This window comes from Lepeophtheirus salmonis, chromosome 6 (genome assembly GCF_016086655.4).
Source record: "Lepeophtheirus salmonis chromosome 6, UVic_Lsal_1.4, whole genome shotgun sequence".
NCBI lineage: Eukaryota > Metazoa > Arthropoda > Copepoda > Siphonostomatoida > Caligidae > Lepeophtheirus > Lepeophtheirus salmonis.
The window spans coordinates 49,628,552-49,655,551 of record NC_052136.2 but is presented as its reverse complement, the minus strand read 5'-3'; the positions used below and the strand labels follow the sequence as shown (position 1 = coordinate 49,655,551).

At 29.9% G+C, this 27,000-nt stretch overlaps 1 protein-coding gene across 1 annotated transcript in view; it reads left to right on the top strand.

The window, feature by feature from the left end:
* Window positions 1-22,993, top strand: part of LOC121120585 (uncharacterized) — a 173,753-nt gene extending 150,760 nt beyond the window's left edge. Inside the window, exons 8-10 of the mRNA XM_040715460.2 lie at window positions 1,236-1,472; window positions 18,709-18,917; window positions 20,474-22,993. Coding sequence (XP_040571394.1) covers window positions 1,236-1,472; window positions 18,709-18,917; window positions 20,474-21,042 — 1,015 coding nt within the window. The 3' untranslated portion in view covers window positions 21,043-22,993. The remainder of the gene's footprint in view (window positions 1-1,235; window positions 1,473-18,708; window positions 18,918-20,473) is intronic.
* The last annotated feature ends 4,007 nt before the right edge of the window (window positions 22,994-27,000 follow it).

Genomic DNA, 27,000 nt, shown 5'->3' with positions numbered 1-27,000 from the left:
GAAGACTGGGCCTTGATGAAAAAGATGTTCAATGTTTTTCACGCATAGAGATGTACTCTACAACATTGCTTGTAGAAAAATTGTGAAAAAAATACTCTTAATCTCTTAAAATATGCATAATAGTGATGAGTAAATAATAACAATTGGCTCGATAACTTTATTTTTTCAAAAAAATTAATATTTTGGGCAAAAAGTGATAAAGTGTTTTCACACGTCATCTTTTGAGAGGAAGAATAAATTAACAATAAAATAAAGTATATGATTGTATCAGTTTACGAAATGGGACTTTTTTGTTTATTTTTCTATTAACTATATTAATAACCATAAATTATGAAATATGTGACGACAGTAAAGTATTTATACATATCAACTGACAATTGAAAGTTTACTCCTCTAGTTATAAATATTTGAATCACTTAAATAATTTAAAGAAACTTATACAGGGTTGATTTTATGTAGTGGTACACATTTGATTACCACTCAATCCCGAATGACTTTTGTTCAAAATCACGGAAGAGGACAACAAGACATCTTATCTATGAACAGAGCAAACTGAGACGGTTGGAAGAGCAAATAAAATTCTAATTTTTCACAAAAGCACAAAATATTTGATCAAAATTTTACTCTTTTCTCTTCATAATAAAAAATCCAGTGGCTATAAACAGGCAAAGTTTTTTGTTGTTGTTTTTTGTGAAAAAAAAGGAGCCGCTCAATGCCATCAAACTTCTGGATAAGGAAGTGCTACCTTGGACCAGAGAAAAGTTCGGGAACAACTTTTTTTTTTACTCAAGACGGAGCTCCATGTCATAGCCCTGCTAAGACCCAGGTCTTCTTGAGAGAAAACTTTCCGTACTTTTGGGACCTAAACATCTAGTCACCTTCCTCTCCAGAAGCAAACTTTTTGGACTACTGCATTTAGGAGTGTCTAGAGAATAGGCTATTTGCTACTCCTCACATGAGTGTCCAGGCTCATCAAGGCGTCCATCAAGAAAGAATGGGCCCAGTTTTAGTCTGACAACATAGTCAAGGCCAGCAAGGGATTTCGGCATGCTATTGACACAATTATTAGAGCTAAGGGAGCAGATACTAAATAAAAGTTGCGCTAGTAGTATTTTAAGATGTTTTACCATATAAATGTCGTCACAAACTCTCTTACTCTTGAAAAATTGAAAAAAATAAAATGTGTACCACTAGATTAGATCATCCATGTACAACTATTTCTTTATTCCTATTAGGTTTCAATTAGAAAATGAAACATCGTTTACGACTAAAAAAGGACGAAGTGTTGACAACTCCATCGTGAGAGGTTACACAGAGGCAATCCGAAAAGCAAGGAAGTTTATATATATTGAAAATCAATACTTTTTGGGATCAGCCTATGGATGGCTGGATGATCAGGATGTCCATTGCTACAATGTTATTCCAATGGAAATTACAGAGAAAATATGTGATGCAATTTCAAATGGTAAAAGGTATGTAACAGGCATTGGTACAAGGATTATTTAAATTCCAAGGTATAGCCTAATATATACAACATGTAAAATATCATTATATGCGGGCTTAAAAAAATTACAATTTTATTACTTTCTACAAATAAGTTGAAAATATTTGAATTTAGTTTCTTTTAAAAGATGTTTAATATTTGTTTTACCGCTAAGAGGGTCAGTTGAATCTGTAAATTTATTTATCAAACAGTAGTAGTGACTAATTAGAGTCCAAAATCTTATTATTTAGTCTCGAGATGAGTTTCAAATCCTTGTATACAATTTTACAAAGTCTTCAGATTTATACATAATTACTTTAATTCCATTATTATTTATGTTAGAGTGATTTATAAATTAATTAGATAAATTAAAAGTAATTGTAAGAGCCAAATATTTATTACAAAATAGTACATCATTTAAATTTTATTACTTATTCCGACTCCAATGGAGTTATTTTTCCCTTAAATGTAATCACAAAACATGTCATATTTTTTTATCTCTGTTAAAAAATTGTTAAAAAACACATTAAGAAAGGGTATCAAGTTCACTAAAATCTGAATTCTTTCATTTTAAGCTCAAATCAAGTCTTCAAAATCGAGTTCTACATCTAATAATTTATTTTAAGCTATTAGTTAACATACTTTATTTAAAATAAGGTGACCGTGGAGAAATAAAATACATTTTAGCTTATTTGATAGAAATGTATATCAGTTTAACTCATTAGGATTTTTTAAAAGGGTTACAGGTCATTATTTTTGTCCTTTTTATAAATCCTTGCAAAATTTCACATTTTACTCATAGAATTCATTCAGTAAATATTTAAGTATATTTTATGCAAAATAATGTTTTTAATTATTCTTAATTTTATTAGTTGTACAATAATTTAAGATATATTAATAATAAGTTATATCTTATCGCTTGTTTTAAAAAATTTAGCAAAAAACTACTAACTACGTGCTAACATTTGAATTCCAAACATATATAAAAATAATAGTTCAAATAAGTAACAACATATGGCTAAATAACTAAAACATATAGCTATAAAAACGCTATGCAACCATGTCAGATTATAACTGATATTCCAATACTCTCTACTGGCATATACTTCGCTACCAGCTAAATGAATGTTTATTGAGTAATATTTATGATGATAATATCAGACAGCAAATTTTGTTACATCGGACTACTTTTACTTCCAATTGAGGGCGCGTCTTTAAGACTCCGGACCCAACCCAATATCGAAATTTTGTAACCAATATATTTCTGCAATTCAATTACGATTCTATTTAATACCTATGGGAAATTCCTAGGGAATTTCGTATTGAATTAATACTCATAATTTAGAATTTAATTAATATTTAATTAATTTATAATCTTCAAATAATGATATATAATTCATTAAAATAAAAGTTTGATTTATATAAAACTAAAGGATCATGTAGCTTAATTTTCTTATGATTTATGCATTAATAAATTACCCCTACGAAGTACCTAAATATGTTTCAAATGATGGATCTTTACTACAGCAACAATTATTTACGTTCCAGTCTTTTTTCCTTTGATAACCAATAAATAATATTGATAAATTGATTTTTCAACTATAACTAACGTTTGATACTTGGAAAAAGTAAATAAATAACGACTAGGAATCAACTCAAAAACCTCACAAATTATTTATTTTTGGTTAAATGATTCGTAAACTGTTTCATATGTGCATAAAAGTTTTAAATATTTGTTTTTAAGCAGTATAAAATGTGATTCTAGTGATTAATAAATTAACTGGTTCATAACTTACGACTCATGTTTTTCTTTTGTTGCGAGTCAGACCAGGTAACAGAATTCAACAAATCATGATCCGTCTTTAAAAAAAAAAAACTCTCACTATTAGTGAGAATTACAATAATTGAGAAATAGAAGATTGAGAGTTTTTTCTGGTAGAAATAGCTTAAAATGTAAAATTTCTTCTTAATCCTCCGTTAGTGAACTGGTATATTATAGACTTGGACAAACCAAGATACATAAAAATCTTTTTATTCCTTTCTTCTACATTTGTTCCCCAATACTTTTTAATATGATCCTACAACATTAAATCAGATAATATGGAATTATTTATCCCTTCTTTATAAGTTTCGTATATTTAGCCAATTTTAATCGAAGTTTAGTAAAATATGATTAGCTATTTTTCTTAAAAGTTGTTAGTTTGTTTATCGTTTTGATATTCTAGAGGTTTTTTTTTTCAATGTGAGAACTGAGGGTACAACTGTTTCTACAAAACTATAATATTGTAACTAATGTTTTATTTAGTTTTATAGAATACACGCTACTTTATCGAAATGATGCGTACTAATATTAACCCCACACAAAAAATATTTCATAGTAGTTGTCAATAAAAAATAAATGTTTTTAGACTAAGAATATCAAATTCTATCTTGTAGTAACCCAAAGCTCATATTTTTAATATTTCTTTTAAATAACGAAATATTTTTTTCTGAATGTCTAATATTCATGCAAGTATTTTAACTGATATTTACGATCACAAAATTGATCTAAAAAGTTAAATAAATGATAATTTTTTTAAATGACCTTATTATTATATTATATAATAAAATACGTTTGATTATTAGGGTTTCTTTTTTACTCAGCATTAACTAACAGCATTATAAAAACACTGTTCACTAACAAACAGTCTAAGTATAAATATAAATACTAAAATTTCACAGTATTCAATATAACCTAACACAATAACAATAATTCCAAGTACCCTATAAATAAAAAATTATGCTATGTTCAATGTACATATGAAAGGAATCTACAAGATTTAGTATTTTACTATATAACAGAATGTAAGGCCTTCTGTTTTTGTCTAATATTATTATGAAATATTTTGTTAGTATTTGGTTTATCTAACATTTCATGGTTGATTTATATATACAAAAGTAAGTATAAATTCATATATGTTGTACTTATAATGTACATAAATACATTGGTATTGTAGCAACATATATTGTATTTTTTTGAACGAGTAGCTTGTAAGTATAATTATATAATATATTTGAAATTTTTTTTTTAAATTATATTTAATTTGTTGTACCAACTTTTGTCAAAGATATTTATATATACATGCAGGAACATAATTTTATTATGAATATTACCTACAATTCAAAAAAAATTTGTAATACATATAAACGTTTGTATAAAGTGAAACTTATTCTTAATTTATCAAAAAAAAATAGGATTTTTTGTGGGTCCAGGATATAATTTTGAATTATTTGTCTGATTCATGGGCTAAAAAATCCCGGGTGTAACAAATAAATCAGGTTTTTTTGGTTCCTTATTAGATTTTTAAAATTATTATTTATATTCGCTTTCTGGAGCGGACTACCCATAACACTTTTCAAACTGTTGCTCTGTTTTTGATCCATTATTTTAGAAATAACAAAAGTTGTGTCACACTTAGCACTATAGCTCATTAAATAAAAACCAGACTGTCAAGAAGTTTTGACAGTTATATATTTATGATTGGTTTTACATGATAATCAAGTAATTTAAAACAATAGTATCGTTTATGTGTGAAGTCCGGAACTTTTCAGTCCATTTGTTATATATATTTATAAATTTATTATTGCTATGAATGTTGAAGTTTGATTTGATCAAGTTGATCATTTCTTCTTTTTCCTCTTGTTATTATTATTATTTATTTAGAATATAATCAGTAGATATTTGAACTTTAAATACTTCACATTGGTGACCCCGACGTGATTCGAAAAATGCCCCGAAAGCAAACTTTACCACCTGTGTCTCCGCAAAAATGAGCATGGTTGATTAAGACGGAAGAGGCAAATTTAGTAATGGCCGTTGTGGAACTCTGCCCTCCTAGGTTCTGTTCTTCGGATGTTGAGAACTGGGTTCGGAGAATTGAACTTATGAGGGAGCGAAGAAATCCATGTTATTCCGATATGGGTTATCATCTTCCGCAAGGATAAAAATAGTAGTCGACATGATGGTTGATACTTCCAGGCTCTCGAGCATGGAGGCAAAAGATGAGGTTGAACATCTTCTGGATGAGAAATACCTAAAGGGTTTAATTGAAAGTTTGATTAAAGAGGCACTAATAAGGAATGCTCCAAAGGAACAACAGGGATATTTGAGAGCACAATCAACACTTACGACTAAGAATTTAGCAGATATGTGTACAGCTGCGAAGGAAGTTACAAACTCTTCAATTTCGACAGTCGAGGATCCATCTTCTTCTGCCACTGGCGCACCTTTGATTAAGAAGAGACCTAGTTGAGCTTTTTCTAAGTCCTCAACATTCCCAAAATTTAAAAAAGTATGTTATTATATTTCTAAATTTGGTTTGAATGCAACTGTGTGATCTGGTCCTGATTGTCATTTTAATTCATTGATTCAAAAAAAACTAAATTGTCCTCGGTTGCATGGGAAAGAGGCATTAAATAATTTTCAATTTTCTTGTTAATGAAAGCCAATATAAATTCAAGTAGTTTTCTTGTAGATACGGGTGCCCAGGTATCCGTTATATACCCGACGAATTGTAAAGATTTTATTCGTGTTAAAATGTCATCTACCTTTGGTTATGGAGGGAATTGAGTAGAAGTTCTCGGTACTAAAACTCTAAAGGTACAAATAGAACATCTAGGAAATTATTTGTTGTATATAGAGGACGCTCTATTTTAGGAGCTGATGTTCTTCATTTCTACAAAATTAATATTGAACTATTCAACAAAAAATAATTTTATAATGATAAAAGTCATTAAAGAACTATAAGAAGCACAATTGGTTCAATCTCAATGCCCAGAATTTTTTTTGCTGAATCTTACCCAGCTCATGGAGTTGAACATTACATTGAAACTAAGAGTCCTCCTTGCTTTGCAAAATCCCGCAAGCTGGATGGTGTTAAACTCAATTTTGTTAAAAACGAAATTGATGGATTTCTGGAGAAGGGAATAATTCGTCCGTCTTCTACAAATTTTTCATCAGTGATTCATGTAGTACCTAAAGCCAAATGAGGCTGTGGAATGAGTTGTGATTATCGTCAATTAAATAACATGACAGATCTAGATCGATATTCTATTCCAAATTTCAGGGATTTCGTGTGATTAAATTTTTAGTAAAATGGACTTGCACAGAGCTTACAATCAAATACCTATCAGTGAAGGCTCTATCAGTAAAACAGCTATCATTACGCCATTGGGGCTATATGAGTACTTGAGAATGCCGTTTGGCATTAAAAACACTACCCAGATATTCCAACGACTCATCGATTGTGTTTTGAGGGGAATTAAAAATGTCTTCGTGTATCTTGATGATATATTGATTGCTTGTCGGACAAGGTATGAACATTGGCAGTCCATAAGTGCAGTTTTGTTGCAGCTTAAAACTTCCGGCTTGGTACTTTCTCTTGAAGAATGCGAGTTTTCAGGGACTCTGATGAGTTCCTTGGACATTCTATTTCACTGGAGGGTTTAAAACCTCTTAAATAGGAAGTTGAAACTTTTCAAGAATTCCATCTTCAAGAAAATCATCCGGGATTCACAGAGACTTTAAGAAGGGTATCACTTTTCTAAGCTTGGCCTAAATTACGTTCTGACATTAAAAAATTTACTGAAGAATCCATCACATGTCAACAAACGAAGCCTTTTAGAACCTCCAAGCCCACATCCTCTTTCAATCCACCATCAGCGAGACTTGCCGTCAGCCACATTGATATAATTGGCCCCCTCACCCTCGTCAAAGGACAGTGCTATGCCCTGACTATAATGGATCGGTATACAAGGTGGCCGGAAGTGGTCCGATTTCCTAATATCACCTCTACTACAGTGCCTGGAGCTTTCTTGGACGGTTGGATATCGAGATTTGTAGTACCTGGTATCATTGTGTCAGACAGGGGGATGCAATTCACAAGGGCTATTTGGATGTGTGTTTGCAGGGCTCTTGGAATTGCAAATAGGACGACCATATCATATCATCCTGAATAAAACGGATTTATTAAACGGTTCAACAGATCCCTAAAAACTGGGCTAGTTTATGGATACTAAAAGAGAAAGAAAATTAAATGAATGTTCTGCTTGTTGTTTTGTGGGGACTGAGGAATTCAGGCTTCTTCGATTCGTTTCCTATTCCTAATGCAGATGCCGATGTGGGGCGCTTCTTCGAGACGATGAAGAAGGTGGCCCATGTTCCCTCATGAGTAACCCAGAGAAAAACGTTCAACATTCGTCTCAGCAAGGCTGACTATATTTTTGTTAAAAATAAGCCAATTAGAGAATATCTTTGTTCAACCTTCTTGGGTCAATTTAAAATCCTTAGAAGCTACGGTCGTTATTTTAAATTTGACTTGGGCGCCAAAGTCGACAATGTCTCAAAAGATAGACTCCGTCCTGCTTTTGGAATCGCCAGGGTCCTACAAGAATCCCCAACTGTGTGGGTTATAAGATACATTTTATAAATTAATACCTGATGTTTTTATTTTTATATTGTTTGTGTGATTTATTGTTTATATTCTGTTGTACTTGACGTTAAGAAAAAAAAAAGAGATCGAAGTTGTTGTTTTTTTTGTTGGTTTTTTTTTCGTCTAGAGGGGCGGAGATCTATTGAAGTTTGATTTGATCAAGTTAATCACTTCTTCTTTTTCTTCTTGTTGTCATTATTATTTATCTTGAATATAATCAGTAGATATTTGAACTTTAAATACTTAACATGTATTATAAAAATATGTGTAGGCTTCAGACAAAATAAAAAATTAATTTTATAATTAGTTTTGCCATCTTTGAAAACTCTAACGTTTTCCAACACTGGACGTCCCTTTCTCCAAAGTTTTTTATTTTGTCATAGCCTGAGTTAATCTCTCCTACTGTAACCAAATCTATCCTACAAAGTAAACAAATATATCCTTTACTTTAAGAGTTTACTCATTGATAGGAAAAAACTCTTCTCCCTGCAAGATATCGCTCTTGAAATAACACATTTTTCATCATGACTTATGCAATTTGGTCTTCCATTTTCCAAAATTAACCTTGTGAATTCAATTACAAGAATAAATTCATTAATATTGTTTGGTTAGTTGAAAATCGTGCGCAGAAAACTCCACTGGAGAAAATTGTCATGGATGAAAATTGCCTGTTAGGAAAATGGCCCGTATTTTGTTCAAACTTCATGATGAATGATGACACTTTATAAATTCACTTAAAATTATTTGTTATAAATATCTAAATATAATCCTTTGTTCCATCCCCACAGGGAGTAACTTCAGGTGTGAGTAATATTATTGCAATAAAGGAGGGGGGAGGGACAAAATATGGTTGAATTATCTCCGCTCTTTAGTATTACGGGGTTATTTGGATCTGTGTGATGCTTTGATAGTGGTTTTTAAAGAACCCAGGGGTTGTCAAAGTATTCTGGACTCTCAGGTATTTATTCCTCCCTCATCTTCCATCCAATCCTATCGATCTCTATCTTAGATGATTGGATTAAATTTAAAAAAATGCAAAGAAATAATATTCCAATAACATTACCCGCTTGGAGGAAGGAACAAAAAAATATGTTTAGATATTTGTCATAAACAATATAAAGTGAATTTATAATATTTTATCATTCATCATGAAGTTTGAACAAAATACAGGCAATTTTCCTCCATGGCAATCTTCCACTGGCAATTTTCCCCCGGGCAGTTTTCTTACATTCAAGTTATCCCCAGTTGACTTGGCAGACAAAAAAGTTTATTGTAGGTGATTAAATTTTGACTTATAGTTTTGATCTGGTAACTTCAAAACGGGAAATTAAAAGGCCCCAAATCAGATGGCATTTAGCCAATTCTTTCCAATTGTTGTAATATTCTTCGTTTAATAAGGGATTCCAATTGTTCACAACTTCACAAAACTAAATAGGGACATGAAAAGTACATGTGCATCATTTCTAAATCTAATAGATTTTTTCAAATTATTTAATTGTTTCTTTTGGAGTATATGGAATGCTTCTTCATAAATATCAAAAATGAAGAACTGCCTTCTAATCTTAGGTTGTTTTTGTATTCTTTTGTTTTTTTGCCACTTGTCCTAACTTTATTCATAACAAAATATAAGCTTTTCTACAATACCAAAAGTTTAGCACAATGTATAAAAAATACATTTTTAAGCTTAAGTAGAACAACGGTAAAAATGAAAAATAATCAAACTAATAATAAAAAAACAAAAAAAAAAACAGAAGAATAATTAAAAATAAAATAATGTTAATGTCATAGTCTTCAGTTAACTGCTGAACTAGTCCATACTTTTAATGACTTTGGTATATAAATTAATAATGGAGATGACGTCTGTAAGAGTCAAGTGTTTCTGTGTCTTTGTTGCATATATTAATTGTTGTGATTTTTTGAGACATTACTATTTCTGAAAAAGAGAACAGAACAGGGATCAAAAGTTTAACTTATATTTAGTAAAATTCGAACGAGAGATTGCCCAAGGGAGTTATTTAGGTTAGCATTTTTGAAAACGGCATTCTTAATCTCAAAGTGTGTCAAATATTTTTCAGTTAGATCTTTACCTGCTCTTGATATATCAGCATCATTACTCGGTCCACACCTCAAGCACTCACAATAGGAATCTGTATTCTTCCGGCATCTCCTGCATTTATTATCACTCCGGTAATCATAACATAAGTAGAGTTTAGAGTAAAAATTATTGATCTTACTGAAGATGAATTTCAGGTCATCTGATTTCATGCCATTATTATCTAATAGCCTATTATTATTATAATGTTGTTTTTTTTTCAATTATTCTTATCCCGCATACACTGCAGTCTGGAATGTGACAGATCATCAATATTGTTCATTTTCATTCCACTCTATATTTCTGATCGTTTTTCCTATATATATAATGTAACTTGGCTTTTTTTTTCTTCGTCAGTAAGAATGTATTTTGCATTCTACGTCATTAAAACCGAAGGATGTAATAATTGATGACACAACATTTATGGATCGAGGATGGGAGTTGGCTGCATTGCTTGTTGTGTCTCTGGTCTTTTTTAGTTTCATGTTAAAATCTTCTCCAATTATCATTGGCCCGTGTGAGATTTTGTGCGGCAGCTGACCCTGGTAGAAATGGGGGTTGTCAGTGTTTGGCCCATATAGACCAATCACTTTAAAGTTAACACCTAGATAATCACACTGTGCTCTAATGAGATTTCCATTCGTGCAGTGATATTGAACTTTTGGGTTTAGATTCGTTTTGTACAGTAAAGTTACTCCTCGTTTTGGGTTCTGATTAATTTCCTTAAAGGACGAGAAGAAGAGGTATCCTGGTGGAATTGAGTATTGATTCTCTAAATTACAATCGTGAACAAGATGATATTCTTTTTTAATTAGATCCTGATCTATATCTAACCGGCAATATGTTCTTTTTACTGAGGGTACGAACATAGTTTCTTGGAGTTTCTGTCTCAAAGAGTCTTCTCAAATGTCTTTGGTCCGTCCTTCTCTTACCTAAGTAACAGACATAAGGTTCTGTTGTCCATTGCTGTCTCTATGTTCGTTTCGTTCCTCATCATCTGATGTATCTGGTTCTTGGGATTATTTATAGTGGAAGTGTCGTCCGGCTTATTTTCTACTTCTTTATTATCAGAAGTTGTAGTAGACCTGGCGAAGATGTTGCCTTAAACTCCAAGAGTGAATTAATCATTGAGATTTTTCTACTTCCTTTCCATCACAGGATGTAATGCTACCATGGTTGTTGTTTTCTTTCAGAATAAGACTCTCATTACAATTTTTATTACCGATTCCTTCTTTCACTATATCCATTTCTGGCCACTTTGATTCCCCACCAGCTTTTTTGTTTATGATTTCATCTATTTTCCGAGCCAATACAAATTTTTATTCCTTGATTTGTGATTTCTGCGGGCATGTCCAATAAGGTGTCCCGTAAATGTATTTTTTTGAGCTTTTCAAACACAAGAAGTATCAAAATTTGCATTCTTCAAATTATTGTAAACATTCACGTCTTCACAGATTTAAACAGTAAGTCCACAATAATACAAAAATGAACTTTGACGGTTATTTTAGTATTAAAATAAGAATGGGCACTCGGTAGATTACAAAATCTCCGCCTATTATTATTTTTTGGTTTGACCTTTACCTCTAAAAATATAATGACCCCTTACTGTGACCATTTATAGTCTTGTTACCAAGTTTGATCAAAATCGATCCGTAATTTTTATTATTTTATTATTAAGATCAATACCGGTCTTCAAATTTTTGTAAAAATGTACTTTTTTCCATAATTAAACTAATTGCCTAAAATCGTACAAAATTCAATGTTGAAAGATATTTTATTATTAAATTCAATGATCCAAAATATATAAAAATTAATATAAATCAGAATTTAAACATATCTTTTTGTCTAAAATTTAGCATTTCTGCTCTAGATAGCAATCTATTTCTTATAAAGCCATCTATTGAACTAGCGTTAGTTATACTTTATGAAGTATCTGTTACCAGTTTAAAACATCTTTCACTGATTGCGGTAATAAGAAAAACAACAATTTCTTATTTATTATTTTTGGCCAAGACTTGAAGGTCTTCATTAGAAATGTTTGTAGGAACCCTTGGTACTGTAACTTTACATTCGTGTCACACAATAATCTCGTTCTAGTCTCTTGCATAAAAGTTTACTTTTGGTGGTTAAAATATTCTGCTTTTAGTACTAATTTCAGTTAGTCTAGCATTTATTATTCTTTACAATATGGTCGCACTCATCAAACAATAAGCTGACAAGTAGGTTTCTGGGTGCCTAGAAAAACATTTCTTTCAATAACATGTTCCACGACAGATTAAAAATTTTTGTTAAAAATGTAGAACAAACAATTAGTTCAAAAATATGCTTAGGTCCATCTTACAAAGATGTTTTTTGCTTGAATAAGAACCACAACAGAGCATAGATTTTAAGCACGTAGTTGAAAAGCACTTGCAAGTTTTTTGATTGATTAAAGTCTGCATAAGTCTGAGTAACGATTAGTAGTAGTAAATTATCTTGAGTATGCCAATTTTCTAGGTTTACAGTTTGCCAGCTCAGGTGTACAGGAACCAGTTGAAACGGCTTGACATATTTTATCAATATATTTTTGATCTGTACTTAGTTGATCGACCTCATTCTTCGCTAAGTTAAGCAAATTACCAGTCACCACAAAAAAGGAACGACAGTTTCATTTCACAGCCAGTCAATCGTTTTCCATTTGGTCCCTAATATTCTTAAAGTCCTAAAGTGCCATCATTTAAACTGAAAAATAAATGGCAAAGAGGTAGCTCATTGGCTTAAAACATAAAAATACATCATTTAACGGTCTCTCTAAAAATTGAATCATACCACCTCTCCAATCGGTATTAGTTGTAGTTCTGTCACACCCAACCGAAATTATGGCATCTTAATTCAAACCTTCTCCTTCTAATAATTTGTAATCGAAATAAAAATGGCTGTCCTTGTAACACGACTTGGGGTTGTGTCTTGCAGTTAAAATAATCCAGGTTCAAATAAAACTAAGATGTGATCTTCTATTACTACTTTGGGATGGTAACAGTCCCCTATTTTCTTATTTATCTGAGTTTTTTCTTTTCGTCCATCAAAGTAAATACTTCAAAAGCTTCTACATGAGCTTTAGAAACAGCTCTGTAAATCTTGTTTTATCTATGACCAGAATATAATTTTTGACAAAAGCAAAGCTAAAGTAAGGCAGAACTGCAGATGCAACAGATTGCGTCGTTAATCCATTTTTATCAAAAGCCTTTGCAACTGTTGGCAACGTTAAATAATTTCGAATTGTCGAAGAAGTCGATGGTTTGTCTTTCGAGGAAGCCTCTATTATGGGACATGTTTCGAAAAAAAATCCACCTTCCAAATCATTATGAAAATTTTTTAGGCAAAAATTAGTGAAACATAAATGTTTTTTCTCCGTCATTAACTTTTCATACTGCCTCTGACGTTATATATTGTCTTAGTAAGAAGCTATTACATTTTGAGAGGTAGAGGTCAATGTACAAGGTCATACCAATAAGTTACCATAGGCGGAGGTTTTACGCTCTACCGAATGCCCATTTTTGTTTTAATAATAAAATAACTCAAAATTTAGTTTTATATTATTTTAGACATACAGTTTAAATCTGTGAAGACGTAAATTGTTACAAATCTTTGAAGAGCGGGAGAGCCCTCCAGTTTTTTTGTCATTTTCGTAATTTGTGTAAAATTACTCAAATTTTGATATTGCTTGTGTTTGCATAGATAAAAAAAAATATATTAACGAAACAACCTAATGCCCAAACTGGAAACTGTTTCGGCATTGGAGTATTACCCTTGGAACCTTACATTAACTAACTTTCCATTTACTGCTATTATTTGTGAGATAGTGTGAGGGTCAGCGTTAACCTCAAGTATGCAATTTGAAGATCTCCAAATTTACATTTATACGAAGCTGTTTTTAATGGTTGGACTGGGTTTGCAAGGATATAATAAGTCTTATTCCTAGTATGGGCCCCACAAATCAATATAGGTTACGAAAAAGGATATGTAATTTAAAATGCTTATAAAAAATAAATTTTACTAATATTATTATGAACATTATATTTTGATACATAAGAGTCCTGCAACTTAAACAACAATTTTGTATTGACAACATTCAGTAATTATTATGGATTTCAGCAAAAATTATTTGTCCTTATTTGATGAATAGAGGGTCAAACATAAGGCCCACGTAGATATTTCCTACGTCTCGGGAAATTTGCATTAATAAAAATAACTTAATTAATTAACTTTAATTTTCTTTAAAGTCTGTTATTCCTATATTATCTGCTAGGGACACTCTGTTTAAGTACAAATATATAACATGAAAACAACAAAGTGGCAGAACTAACATCAACATCAGTAAGTTGTAGCATTTGAGCATGTTTATCATCTTTTGATGGCAATTGCGTAATTAATGTTCGTTTAGTCTCGTTCCCTTATCAGTGAAATGTATTTGCCAATAAAAAGAAAATATATTGTTTGTTGATAGGGGGAAATGGAAACCCCGTGTGCTTTGTATGCCAGCAGCAAATTTCGATATAAAAAAAGTAGTTTACTTAATTTTAGTTTCATTTTGTTTTTGCAATGGTTTTAGCTACTAGATGGTCCACTTGAAATCAGATTAAGGTTCCTTCAACCTCAAACCAAATTGAGTTTGACACCCCTGGCCAAGTCTTTCGCCTTACGTAACGTTTGCACAAAAAAGAATCATACAGAAGGATTTGACTTCTAAAATTAGAATATATTTATATTTACTGACCTAAAACTCGAAAATGATGCCTGTGAAAATGATTCCAAATAAATTAACCTAAAGTTAAAATCCTGCGAAAAGAAGATGTGAACGTTCCTTTGTGTATGAAGAATCAAAAAAATGATTTTTTCTCTAACAACGACGCAAATTTAAAATAAGTGTTTTGTTGTTTTAAAGAGCCTAACTCAGAAGCAGCATTAATTTAAAAATTGTTTTTGTAGGGAAAATATTGTTTGAGGTTGAGTTTTTATAGATTAATAACTTCATGAAAATAAATAATATTGTACACAAAAAATATTAAAGAAATACAAATGTTAAAAAAATAAACAATACTATTATTTTATAAAGATCAAGTTATTTTACGACTCGAATAAATTCCAAGACATTGTTTATTTGTTTCATCAAAATGTAATTATATCAGCTTCATCCTTAAGCATTGTTAAAACTTCTCAAATTAAGGATTAAACAAAAAAAAATCGAAATTTGCCCTTACCAACTATGTAATTACATTTACATAAATAACGCGTCAAATATCTATTTCATAATCGGATGTTAAATTTAAAAAAATGGATATTTTTTATGAAAAGTCTTATCCATTGCAGGACCACACTTTTGCAAATGAGGATTATACGAAAAACTATCCTGGGTGTATTTATTTTCAAGACTTATTTATCCATGTATTAATGAAAAAAGTATTTCTTGCGATTATTATTACCGTAACGAATGATTCTTATTCGTGATCAAATAAATTAACATTATGTATTAAATATATCTGATTCTGAGTATTTAAAATTCCATCTTTTATTAAGATTGATTATATTATCAATCACCCCTCATTGTATTTTGCACATACACAAAAACTAACTTAAGTTTTGTTTCTTCAAAACAAGATTTCAAATATCTTTGACGCTTATTAACAAAGAATAACACTTAAATCAAATTAGTTAAATAACATATTTAAATGTTTTATTCTAAATAACTAAAAAGATAGTTAAGTGATGGTTGCTTCAAAAAGTGTCTTAGTGATAATGAGACATAATGTAGTCTATATATTTATGTGGCTTCGTCACTAATGAGATTGGTGAACTTTTTTGGAAGAGTGATTAAACCTTCTCCGCAATTTCATTCGTCATTCTTAATCAAAAATAATCATTGACTAAGGTGTTTTTATTTTACGAACTTTTATTGCTTAAAGTATGGAGAAAGGGGATATAGTTGACACGTGGGTGAGTACACATAATTCATCATTCTTGCAAATTTCAACAACTTGTGCTATGGTACTTTCACAAAATAACAAGTTTAATATTACTGCACAGCAATAGCTCTTAAAGGGTAGTGAATTCATCCAATATGGAAAAGATTTTTTCTATGTTCATTGAATGTCTTCTGAAATTCAAATATTAACTAAAATTTTAATAACATAATTAGAATTTTAAAAAAGTAATTATTTTTGTTTAGTTTAAAAGTAAATTTTTCATTTTGAATATTTCGTGAGATATTAGGATTTGATTGAAAAGAGTAGTTGGGAGTGAAAAGCTGATACATACTAGTTCAAATAATTTGGGACACATAAAAAGATGAAAAATATTTTCTTTTAAAGTATGTTGTGAGTACAGTATTATAGCATCGTTACTGTCTCAACTCAAATAATTTCAACATGAAAATTGATGTTATAATTAAAGTCAAATTAACTTTTGGCATGAACTTGATTCCAGAAGTTGTATATTGTTTTGACTTTGTAGAATGACAGTTCACGCCTCTAAATCCCTTTTGGAATCTGATTAATAAGATAAAAAGTGTATTTTGTGATAACTAGCCTTTATTTTCCTTAAAGACAAACAATAGACTTTTGTACTTTATACTATATCTATTAATTTTATATATTTTATGCATCATCCTGCTGGTACAAAAATTGAATATAACTTAATGGATAAACAAACACTCATACGTGTATTTTTTTTTTTTTGCATGTTTATTTTTTTCTTCTGTAAAACATTAGTGTACATCCTTATTTTATGAAAATGTAAATATTTGTAGGTAATTTGAGAATTAAATTTTTTTAATTGGAAGTTTAAGAGTAACTGAGTAGCAAGTTGACATACATAAAATAAAAACAAGGAATAATTAGTAATACAGATAAATTACCATTAACTATGCTATTAAATTGATACAAAAACTATCTTAAACTTCTATTACCTGAGTAATGAAACAAAAAATGAATTCCCTGACAACAAAACCTTGTTTCCCCAATACCAAATTTTTGAGGTAGTCTTGTAGACTCACACCATTCCTATTGGTAATATTTTAAAATTGATGTCCAACGTTGAATATTGTTTACAAAAGCTATACTAAAAAATTTAACATAACAAAAAGTAACTACCTATCAACTTTACTTTAGTAATGTTTATCTTTGGAATGTTATGTTTTTCTTTGTATTATAATTCATGGTAAAAAGTTTTCTATGTTTAATGAAATGAAAAATATAGGCCTTCCCATAAAAATAAAAATAATTTTTTTGCAATGTTTTTCTTGTTTGATAAATGACTTACTTAAAATTTAAATCCGTCGCAATTACCTAATTAACTCTTTATTAATTAAAATAAATTATTAAGATTAATATATACTTACAATTTAAACCATAAATTTAAATACATGTGACTGATAATAGTGAATGATGCATTACGTACAAGTAATTAATTTTATACATTTTTATTCCTTACAATATCTTTGGAGTAGTGCATCAATAAAATGTAAGAAACTATATGTATTTTTACATGATAATGTGTGAATAAAATATCAAATATAGTAGCACAAAGTGTAAATAGTCATTATTTATACTTATATTAAATCTTTGAGAAAGTTAATTTTGGTTTATTAGTAGTATTTAAGCCTTTTAAAAATATAATATGCTATACCGATTCTTATGATTGGCAGAGAAAGGGATGGCTCAAGAAACATAATTTGGTTAAATTGAGCGAGATGAATATAATATGACCATAATTGCTGTAAAAGCTGGTGATTTAAATATCAAGCAGTCAATTTGACCTTTTTCCTCATCAACCAGCAAATATCTTTGCTCTAGATTCTCACAATTCGCCATGCTCCAATAACTAGGTTTCTGTCAATCACTATTAAGGACTGAAAACTACATTCTTGTTCTGTTCAGTCGTGCATATAAATCCTAAAACTGATAAAGTTTGGTCATTAATGACGTCCCTCAACTCTATTTCTTCTTTTTTTAATCAAGTTTTAGTTCTGAGAATCCAAAGGACGGACGATCTTAAAGACCGGATGCAAGTACTGATAAAAATAATCTTAAGTATAGACCGAATACATAAAGACTGACACGAATCAACTAATTGATCATTATTTATTAATAAGTATATTATGCCTCGTGGTGGACAAGGGTTTTTAGACTGTGGTTGCAGTAGAGGATCGAAGCAATTCCCCACAAATAGATGCAAATACTTAAAAATAAAGACCCTTTTAACAGTAGATATCATTACAACCTTCCATGTCCAAATTAAAAATAGCTAATTACTTGGTGAAATAAATGACAGTAATTATTGATATGGGCTTGAATATTTATCTTTTTTGTAATGTTTATTATGATTTGTAGATAAATATTATTTATGATTTAGTAAATAACATATTTAAAGGAGTTTATTGTAGTCGGTAAAAAATAAAAGGAATATAATTTTATGAAATATTTTGTTTCAATGTCTTATAATAGCATATATATATTGAAAAAATGAAAATGAACAATTTATTTCAATTTATGCATGAATAAGTTCCTGAACAAGTTAAAGTTCTATGCCAAATTGTGTTGCCAATATTTCCAAATAAAATAAAGTAAATTTATTCAAAAAGTTTATTTCAATATAACTTATATTGAATAGACTTAATTTATTTCTAGATTTACAGTTTATATTGTGGTACCTCTTCATCCAGAGGGTATCCCAACAGATTCTGCCATTCAAGAAATGCTTTATTGGCAAAAACAGACAATGCAAATGATGTACACTCGAATAGCTCAGGCTCTACACACCGCCAAACGCTTAGGAGATTCATATCCCACTGATTACCTCATGTTCTTTTGTCTTGGGAAAAAAGAGCGAAGATTTGGTAAGATTAAATTTTTTATTTAATTATCGACTAATTTTTAAAAATGTGGAAATTATAGTAGGGTTTTCCTTCCGCTTGCAAAATCAAAATATTTATTTTTTACTTTTGCAGTTGATTACAAAACTATCTATGGAGCTTATTATATATTGGTCAATCGATAAAAATCAAAGATTTATTAACCTTGTTATGAACTGATTTTCTAATTGAAGTCACAAGTATACTATATAATTCAAACTTATAATAACACATGTATTATATAAAAAGCAACACATATTTAAAGTAAAATAGTGGAAAGCGGTGTTTTTATTTATTAGGTTGTGTGATAATTTGTACGTTGATGTTGTTTTTTGTGGCTGAAATGCCCTCCTTCGGGAAATCTTCCATTGATATTTGCAGTGATTTGTCTATCAACATAAACAACGGATTATAAGCCGCTCAAAATACTGGTGAATGTCTGGATAATGAAGAAAGATGAATATTTGTACAAAACCTACTGTAAAGACCATAAAATATCAGATTGTACAAAATCCCCTCCGCAAGCTCAAAGAGATAGCTAAGAACATGAATATGTCACCAACAACCATGAATATGATCATCAAAGCGTACGTTGGATATAAATCAAGGGCTAGATTGAAAAATACATAAATATTTGACTCAAAAAGTATCATTAGCACCGACAAAGGAAACCACACAGTAATTTTTGTTCTGACGATAATTTATTCACGTTGACAGATAGGGTCTCCAACTGCCAAATAGAAATGAATATAACTACTGAGAAGCCGGATAAGGTACCTGATTCCCATATAGGACCTATCATAAATCTGAGATCCATGTAATATTCACAATGGAGGACGTTTCAACCAAGAGTTTTATTTTTGCTTCCATTTTAGACAAATATTATTTTTAATTCCTGGAATGATCAAAAAAAAAAAAAAATGAGTTCATCCTCATTGTGTTTGTCGACTGAAAAAATAAAATGTAGCTTATTATATTGCTGTTACGATACGGATATTCTCGTAACGGTAGCAAAATTGGTGTTGGTATTTCAAGACCATTTTGACTCATAAGAAAAAAAAAGAGTAACTAACATTAACTTACAGAGATATTCTTTAGTATTATAATTTTTGGGTAAAGGCTTTAGTGTAAGTTTATAAATTTAAAGATTTTTTTAAAAGAAAGACAATGTTTTAATGTTTTTTTAAAGGGGTATAGCTAAGAAATTGGCGAGTTAAGTCATCGACACTCTTATATTTTTATAAAGTAATGATACTGTATTTGAGATCCTAATATCAATTTTGTGTTGTACTGTTTTAAATACGTCAGTACCCTGGAACAATCAATTTATCGGCGCACTTCATAGGAAATTAAACGACAACTTATTTTAAAGAATAGAGGAGAGTTCATTAACTTATTAGATCGAAAATAATTTCACTTTTAACCACTAATTTATAAAGAGTATTTGACAAAGTTATATTAGCGAAACGAAAACCCTATAATTAGCTATATATGTTATAATATTGATATATTTTACTACCAGAGTATAATTTACATTTCAGACGTCCCACCCACAGAATGTCCATTGAATTCTCGTGCAAAAAAACTACGAAAATCCCGTCGATTAATGATTTATGTTCATTCTAAACTAATGATCGTAGACGATTCTTATCTCATAACTGGTAGTGCAAACATTAATCAGCGTTCCCTTGACGGTGATCGAGACTCTGAACTAGCAGTGGGTATTTTCCAACCTGGAGCCGTAATCAGTGAATCCGAAGAAGGAAAAGAGGATATCCTTTCTCCAAAGGGAGAAATATTTAAATTTAGAATGTCCTTGTTTCAAGAACATCTCTCAAGAATGGAGGCAAGTTTCACAGAGCCTTGGACAGAAAAATGTTCTCGAAGCATTCGAGAGAGTGCTGTTCAAAATTGGAAGGACTATGAAGACAAGAATGGGGATCCAGAGGGACATTTGCTAATCTATCCCATTCAATTTAATGTGAATGTTAGAGACGATACTCCAGTTGTGACTTTATCCGCTATGACTAAAAACAAATATTTTCCAGATACACGTGCAAAGATACTAGGAAGTAAAGCCACATCTGTTCCCAATAAATTGACTACGTGAAATTGATTCTTATATATGTATAACATGCAATATACATTCCAAAGTGTTTACTAGTTTTTCTATGTTTTTCTTTTATTTTTATTTTTGCTATAAAGCCTTTATTCATTTACAAACTCTTTGCATAAAATAACAAAAAAACATATGTATAACAAAAAAAGCACAAATTATTCAGTACAAAAATATTGCTTGCAACTTTAATTTTCTGGATTTGGGTATATATAAAAAATGTTCACATAATTTAACATAAATCTCCGTATTCATTTAAGATGAGAAAACATTCCTTCAAAAATGTACAAAATGATTTTCATAATTGCAAACAAAATTAAAAGAACAGCTCATTATGATGAACAAGATACTGTTGCAAAATATTTTCTTTTTAGTAGAACGATTTTGACATTTTAATTGTTGTACGTTAGACTGGTCTTTAGAATATTATTTTTTTCAATGTTGTGGCTCAAAATGTCTTTGTTTTTTTTGGGTCAAAAATGACTAAATAGTCATTTTTAACCTTAGTTTAAAATAGACTATAAATAATATTAATCAGTGTTTATAGCTTGAGCAAAGTCTTTAAAGTTATAAAATTTTGCTGTTATATCAAAAAGAGAATAATAAATCTTCTACCTGAAAAATAGTTAACATAAGTCAATATAGAGAACTTTAAAAAAATAATTTATAAAGATAAATTAACTCTCTTTCAAAAGTGTTAAAATATTTTTTTCCCGATAATGATATTTTTAAATAAACAAGGACAAATAACATATATATTGTTTGTAGATATATATACAAAAGATAAAATAGTATAATACAAATTGCTATCAGGAATTGCGTTACATTACCATGAATAAGCATTTTTGATTAAAATTGAACCTCCTTAGCAATTCCTACACTCAAAAACAATCAAATAATCCAACGAGCACAAAATTACATAAAACAATTACAGAATAAACAGTTCAAAACATAGTAATCAATTCATTTTGTCTCCTTTTATGAAAGGGTTCATACATTTGAACAATTATTTTTAAACTAGTCGTGTATTTAGCTGAGTCTAACTGAATGATAATAGGAATCACACGCAATTCTTGGTATTTTTAAAGAAAAACACTATATCTAGCTAGAAAGAGCAAAAGATAATGACCTATTTTCAGAACTTTTTCTCCTTTGCATTGTGAGCAAATTGATGTCTTTAAGGTATTTACGTTTTGCCCCTCCACATCAAGAGAAACAAATTCTGGTAAAAAGGAAACCAAAAGGCATCCAACACAAACAAGCAAAATATTGTGAATTAACTTCACACAATCCTTACAAGGGGCGTAAAAAACAAAGCATTCTGGAGTAGAGATGTACCTTTTTTGCTTCAAACACTCTCCACAAAGAATTTCCTATCGTGTTAGCCCAAGACTCTGATAGTTTTATATTTTCTTAGAACTTTTGACATATCGTGTTTTATAATCAGGACATGAATACGGAATCCTCATTTTTAAAGGGCAGGTCCCTGGATGTAAATGTGTCTTGTAAATTTTGTAAGGGGAAAACGATATTTCCCAATATTAAACAGGAAACTTGAAGTGGGTTTCAGGTCATGAAGAATAATTAAATTACCATCTATTGCTTCCATTTATAAATTCCAAGAATTATCTATAACCTTCAAAGATATAGTTTGCATTTAATTTTGTAATTTTATTTAGCAAAAGAAGCATATTTGGATTATGATCCGAAACATTGCGAAAAAAAACAACAACATTTGGATGACCAGTCCAATAGTTTTATTGTTGTTAACATACCAATGTGTATGTAATTATAACTGATCACGTAATTCCAAAAGGGATATTGTAATCTCAATATATTAATAGTATGTATGAACCATTAAAATGGACTTCAAGCACAAAAAGTAGGTTCAATTGTTGTTTATTTATTCACATACATTATTATGATAGGAAATTTTTTTTTTGAGCCCCTCAAAATCCAAAATGTAGAAAACTTATTTACAATATATTTAAATATTAAAGACAAAACTGAGTGTCGTCTGTCTTATATTTAAGGAATAATTAATGTCAATAAATGTATGGCCCTTAAATGGATAATTTACCCATTATTATTTTTCATGAAAAATCACAATGGTGAATTTATTTTAATTGATATGGGAATTAGCTGTAGAATATATTCATGGACTAGATAGTATATTAACTAACTGTGATTTGGTCCCATATAACCATCTGAGTACAATACCCATGATTCAACGCTCCTCTATTGTATTGTAAATTCATTAAAGTTCATCTATTTGTAAGAACTATATCATTTTTTTACTCGTTTTCAGAAACCATACATTAATCATGTGGACGTTGTAGGGTTAAAGCCATTTGACAAAGTTTTACTTATTTCTAAATAATTTGTACATTTTTTTTAAAAAACAATTTGTTATGTCAGTGAAAATGCTCGTAATTTATTTAGAAATTAGTTCATTTTTAAACATATATTTTAAGTTTATTATTCCAACAAGAATTTATCAGAATATAATACGCCATTCTTGTAATGAGTCTTTTTTTAATTCAACAAATCCATTTTATGTTTTTATGCATTTTTCTGGTTCTATAATTTGAGAAATAAAATAAATTTAATATTTTAATAAATTGCTCTCTCCCAGCGTACAAAAATCATAAATTAGAAAAATTATATTTCTTACACTACAAATTTATAATATCTATAACATTATTCCCTTTGTCATAATTTTTTCATCATTATCAAATTATATTCTTCTTTTTTTATCAATAAAATCCTCTTTTCTTAAAAAAATAAAATCTGTCATTTCTGTGGTCTATTTTATTTTGGATGAGTTTTCACAAAAAGTGACGTAATCGTGGTAGTTCAATGGACATAACTTGCTAAGAGTAAGATTATTATCCTCAACTCAAATAGCATTTCAGGTTTTTCCCCTAATTTGTTAGATAATGTTCGCATACATAAGGTATTATTTAACTTTCCAGTATTATACATATTCTATCCGACCTAGAATATATTTTTAAATGCAAAATATTTAATATGTATTTATTTCTCGTCCGGAAATCGAGCTAATGCAAAAGATTTAAACAAAATATTTTCTCCTGAAGGTGTTTTCTCTTCAAAATGAGTGATAAAAATAGGAGTCATGAAACATGTCACTTCCCTTTATTTTTCTTTTAGTTCCATAAGTCAATATCCCTTTTTGGATTCAATGTTATCAACACTCATCGTTTGTTGCAATACTTGATAATAAATCCCACGTCGTTCTCATAAGATTTATTTTATTTCTTTAGATCCAAAAATATTCTCAACTTTCTACTAGATTTGGGTACAACTATTAACGGATGACACCACTTCATCACAAAGTTTACTCATTATTTTCATTCTTTCCATTCGGTTAATTTCTTTTTTCTTCTCTTTTCCATAGGTAAATGGTATGCTTCTTGCAGAAGGAATTGAGTATGGCTCAAAATCTTTAAAAATACTTATTTTCATAGGTTTCCCCTCCAAAAAATTTAATTCACCATTATTACAAAAAATCTGAATTATTCCATCATTTTTTTCTTCTAATATAAATCTTTTCTTTCTTCCCAGATTGCACCACAGCTCCACCAATTTGTGCTGGCAAATCCTTTTATAATATTGTTAGTTATACACAGTCTGGTATAGACAAAAATATTCATAGATATTATTATATTTTCTACGATTTTAACTGAATTTAATACGAAAGTAATACTTAATTTTGCAATAAATGATAACAGCAATCCATCAACACCTCATATATATTATCATTCTGGTAATGTGTCACCATTTTCTTATTTAATTCAACCTGTTTAACAAAATTTATTTCAGATGAAGTAACTTCTGCTCCAGTATCGAGAACTGCTATAATCTTATGAACCATCTTTCCTTCACTAGATACATCCATGAATACCGTTTGATTATTCGTATCTTCCTTATTCCCATTTATTCTAATTGCAGCGAATCGTTTACCATCATTTTGGACTGGCAAATCCATAATGTCCTCTTCTCTTAAATCGATTATATTTCTTTGCAAACATCAGGACTTCTCCTCCCTTTCCATAATTGTTTCCTCCACAATAAAAACATCTTATTTATTGTTAACTCGTTACGTCTTTTATATTTTGTTACCTTATATTAGATATTAATTTTATGCTTCTTCTTAGTCGTTCTCCATTATTTACTGAAATCACTTCTCCCAATTGTTTAAATTCTATATTTTCTTCGATCTCAGGTAGTAAGTCTATGTGATTTTTTTTTTCTCTTGGAAACTACCTAATGGTCTTCCTTCTGTGACCTTCTCATCAGTTTCACTTCTATTATGATTAATTAAGTTTCGGAACATTTTTTCCGTGAACTGTCGGTTTTCATCTCAAGTTAATTTGTGTTCTTTGATCATCATTTTCAATATTGCCATTGTAGATTTTTACCTTCTCACTCCTACAATTTTTCCAGCTTTGAATCCGCTCTATATTGGATTATTTTTCTTATCCATTTTGCTATTTATTGCCATCCTTTTTTGTTTTAAATTTTCTTTCATATATATATATATATTTTTTTTTTTTTGAGGTTTATTATAGTCAATCAACATGCAAACGTACAAAACAAAAAAATAGAACATTAAGATAATTTAATCCCATATACAAATCTAATATCAAAGAAATTGTTTGGATGCCACTTTGTCGACTTTGAAGATACAACCAATATTTAAAAATAAAAACAGCTGCAGCTGTAAACTTAAATATGACACATGGTATATGTACAAGACGCTGATTAGATTTGCATCCCATATTGATGAATAATTAAATTAATCTCTCCTTTTTTTTCTGTTCCTTTTTCCCCTTTTGCTCTCCAGGCAAAAAACTTAGCACTGAAGTAATTCTATTTCTTCTTTTGCTCTCCTTCCCTTCAATTTTTCTTCTTCTACTTTGACGTCGCATGGCGGGAATCTTGTTCACTTATTATAATGATAATTAATAACATAGGAACTAGCCATCCCGAGCTCCTTTGGTATAGAGGATTCCCAGATCTGTCGGTAAGCGTGTGTACGAGGCATAAATCGAAGATGTTCATTCTTCTTTAAAAACCTTTACTTCGTAGAGAACTTCAATACTGCGATCCACTAACTTGTCAATTCCTAGTGGAAAAGGGCCTCTATTCACTCTGGTGGCGTAGAATACAACTTGGATTTTTGCTATAATGCACTCTAGTTTGAGGGCATTCGTATAGGCAGGAGAAGTTGCTATAAGCCAATCCCTGGGTCTTAATGTCACAAATGCTTTGGCAAGTATGACAACAGCATCAGAACAGTCACCAAAGCCAAATATACGGCCTCTGTGATGCTGTCGGAAGGTTGTGGTATCAACTAATAAAATGTCTCCAATTTGGTTTTCTGTCGGATACCGGTTGCCCGTGGGAGACTACTTGATATATAATAAATAATATACATATATTAATATTCAGAAAAAAAACTTAAAGAGAAAAAAATATTAAGTACGTCCTAGAATAACATACTATTTTATAAATTATATTTTGTGAGTATATAATTGAATAAAGGATTTTGCTATTTTTATATAAAAAGAATCATTTTTTGGGTCATACTATCATTAATATTACTTACTCTATAGATTTGTAGGAGTCAATAGGTAGTGGTAATTATTCGGTGTATTCTTTATCTCACTTTTTTTTAAATTGGTATTCTGAAGAATGATTTTTTTTGCCTTAGCTTTTTTCATTATTATTTAACTCTTGAGTAGTAAACTTCCTTTTCTAATACATCCATGTATTTATTCTCAAAACCTGATAGAATATTCGTTTGTGTTCCTACAAGATAAAAAATAGCTTTAAATACAGGGTGTCCACGATAAATTGGAACTACTTTAAACTTAATCCAGATCCATAATGTGGATATTCGGGGTTAAATCATACTAATGCAAAAGG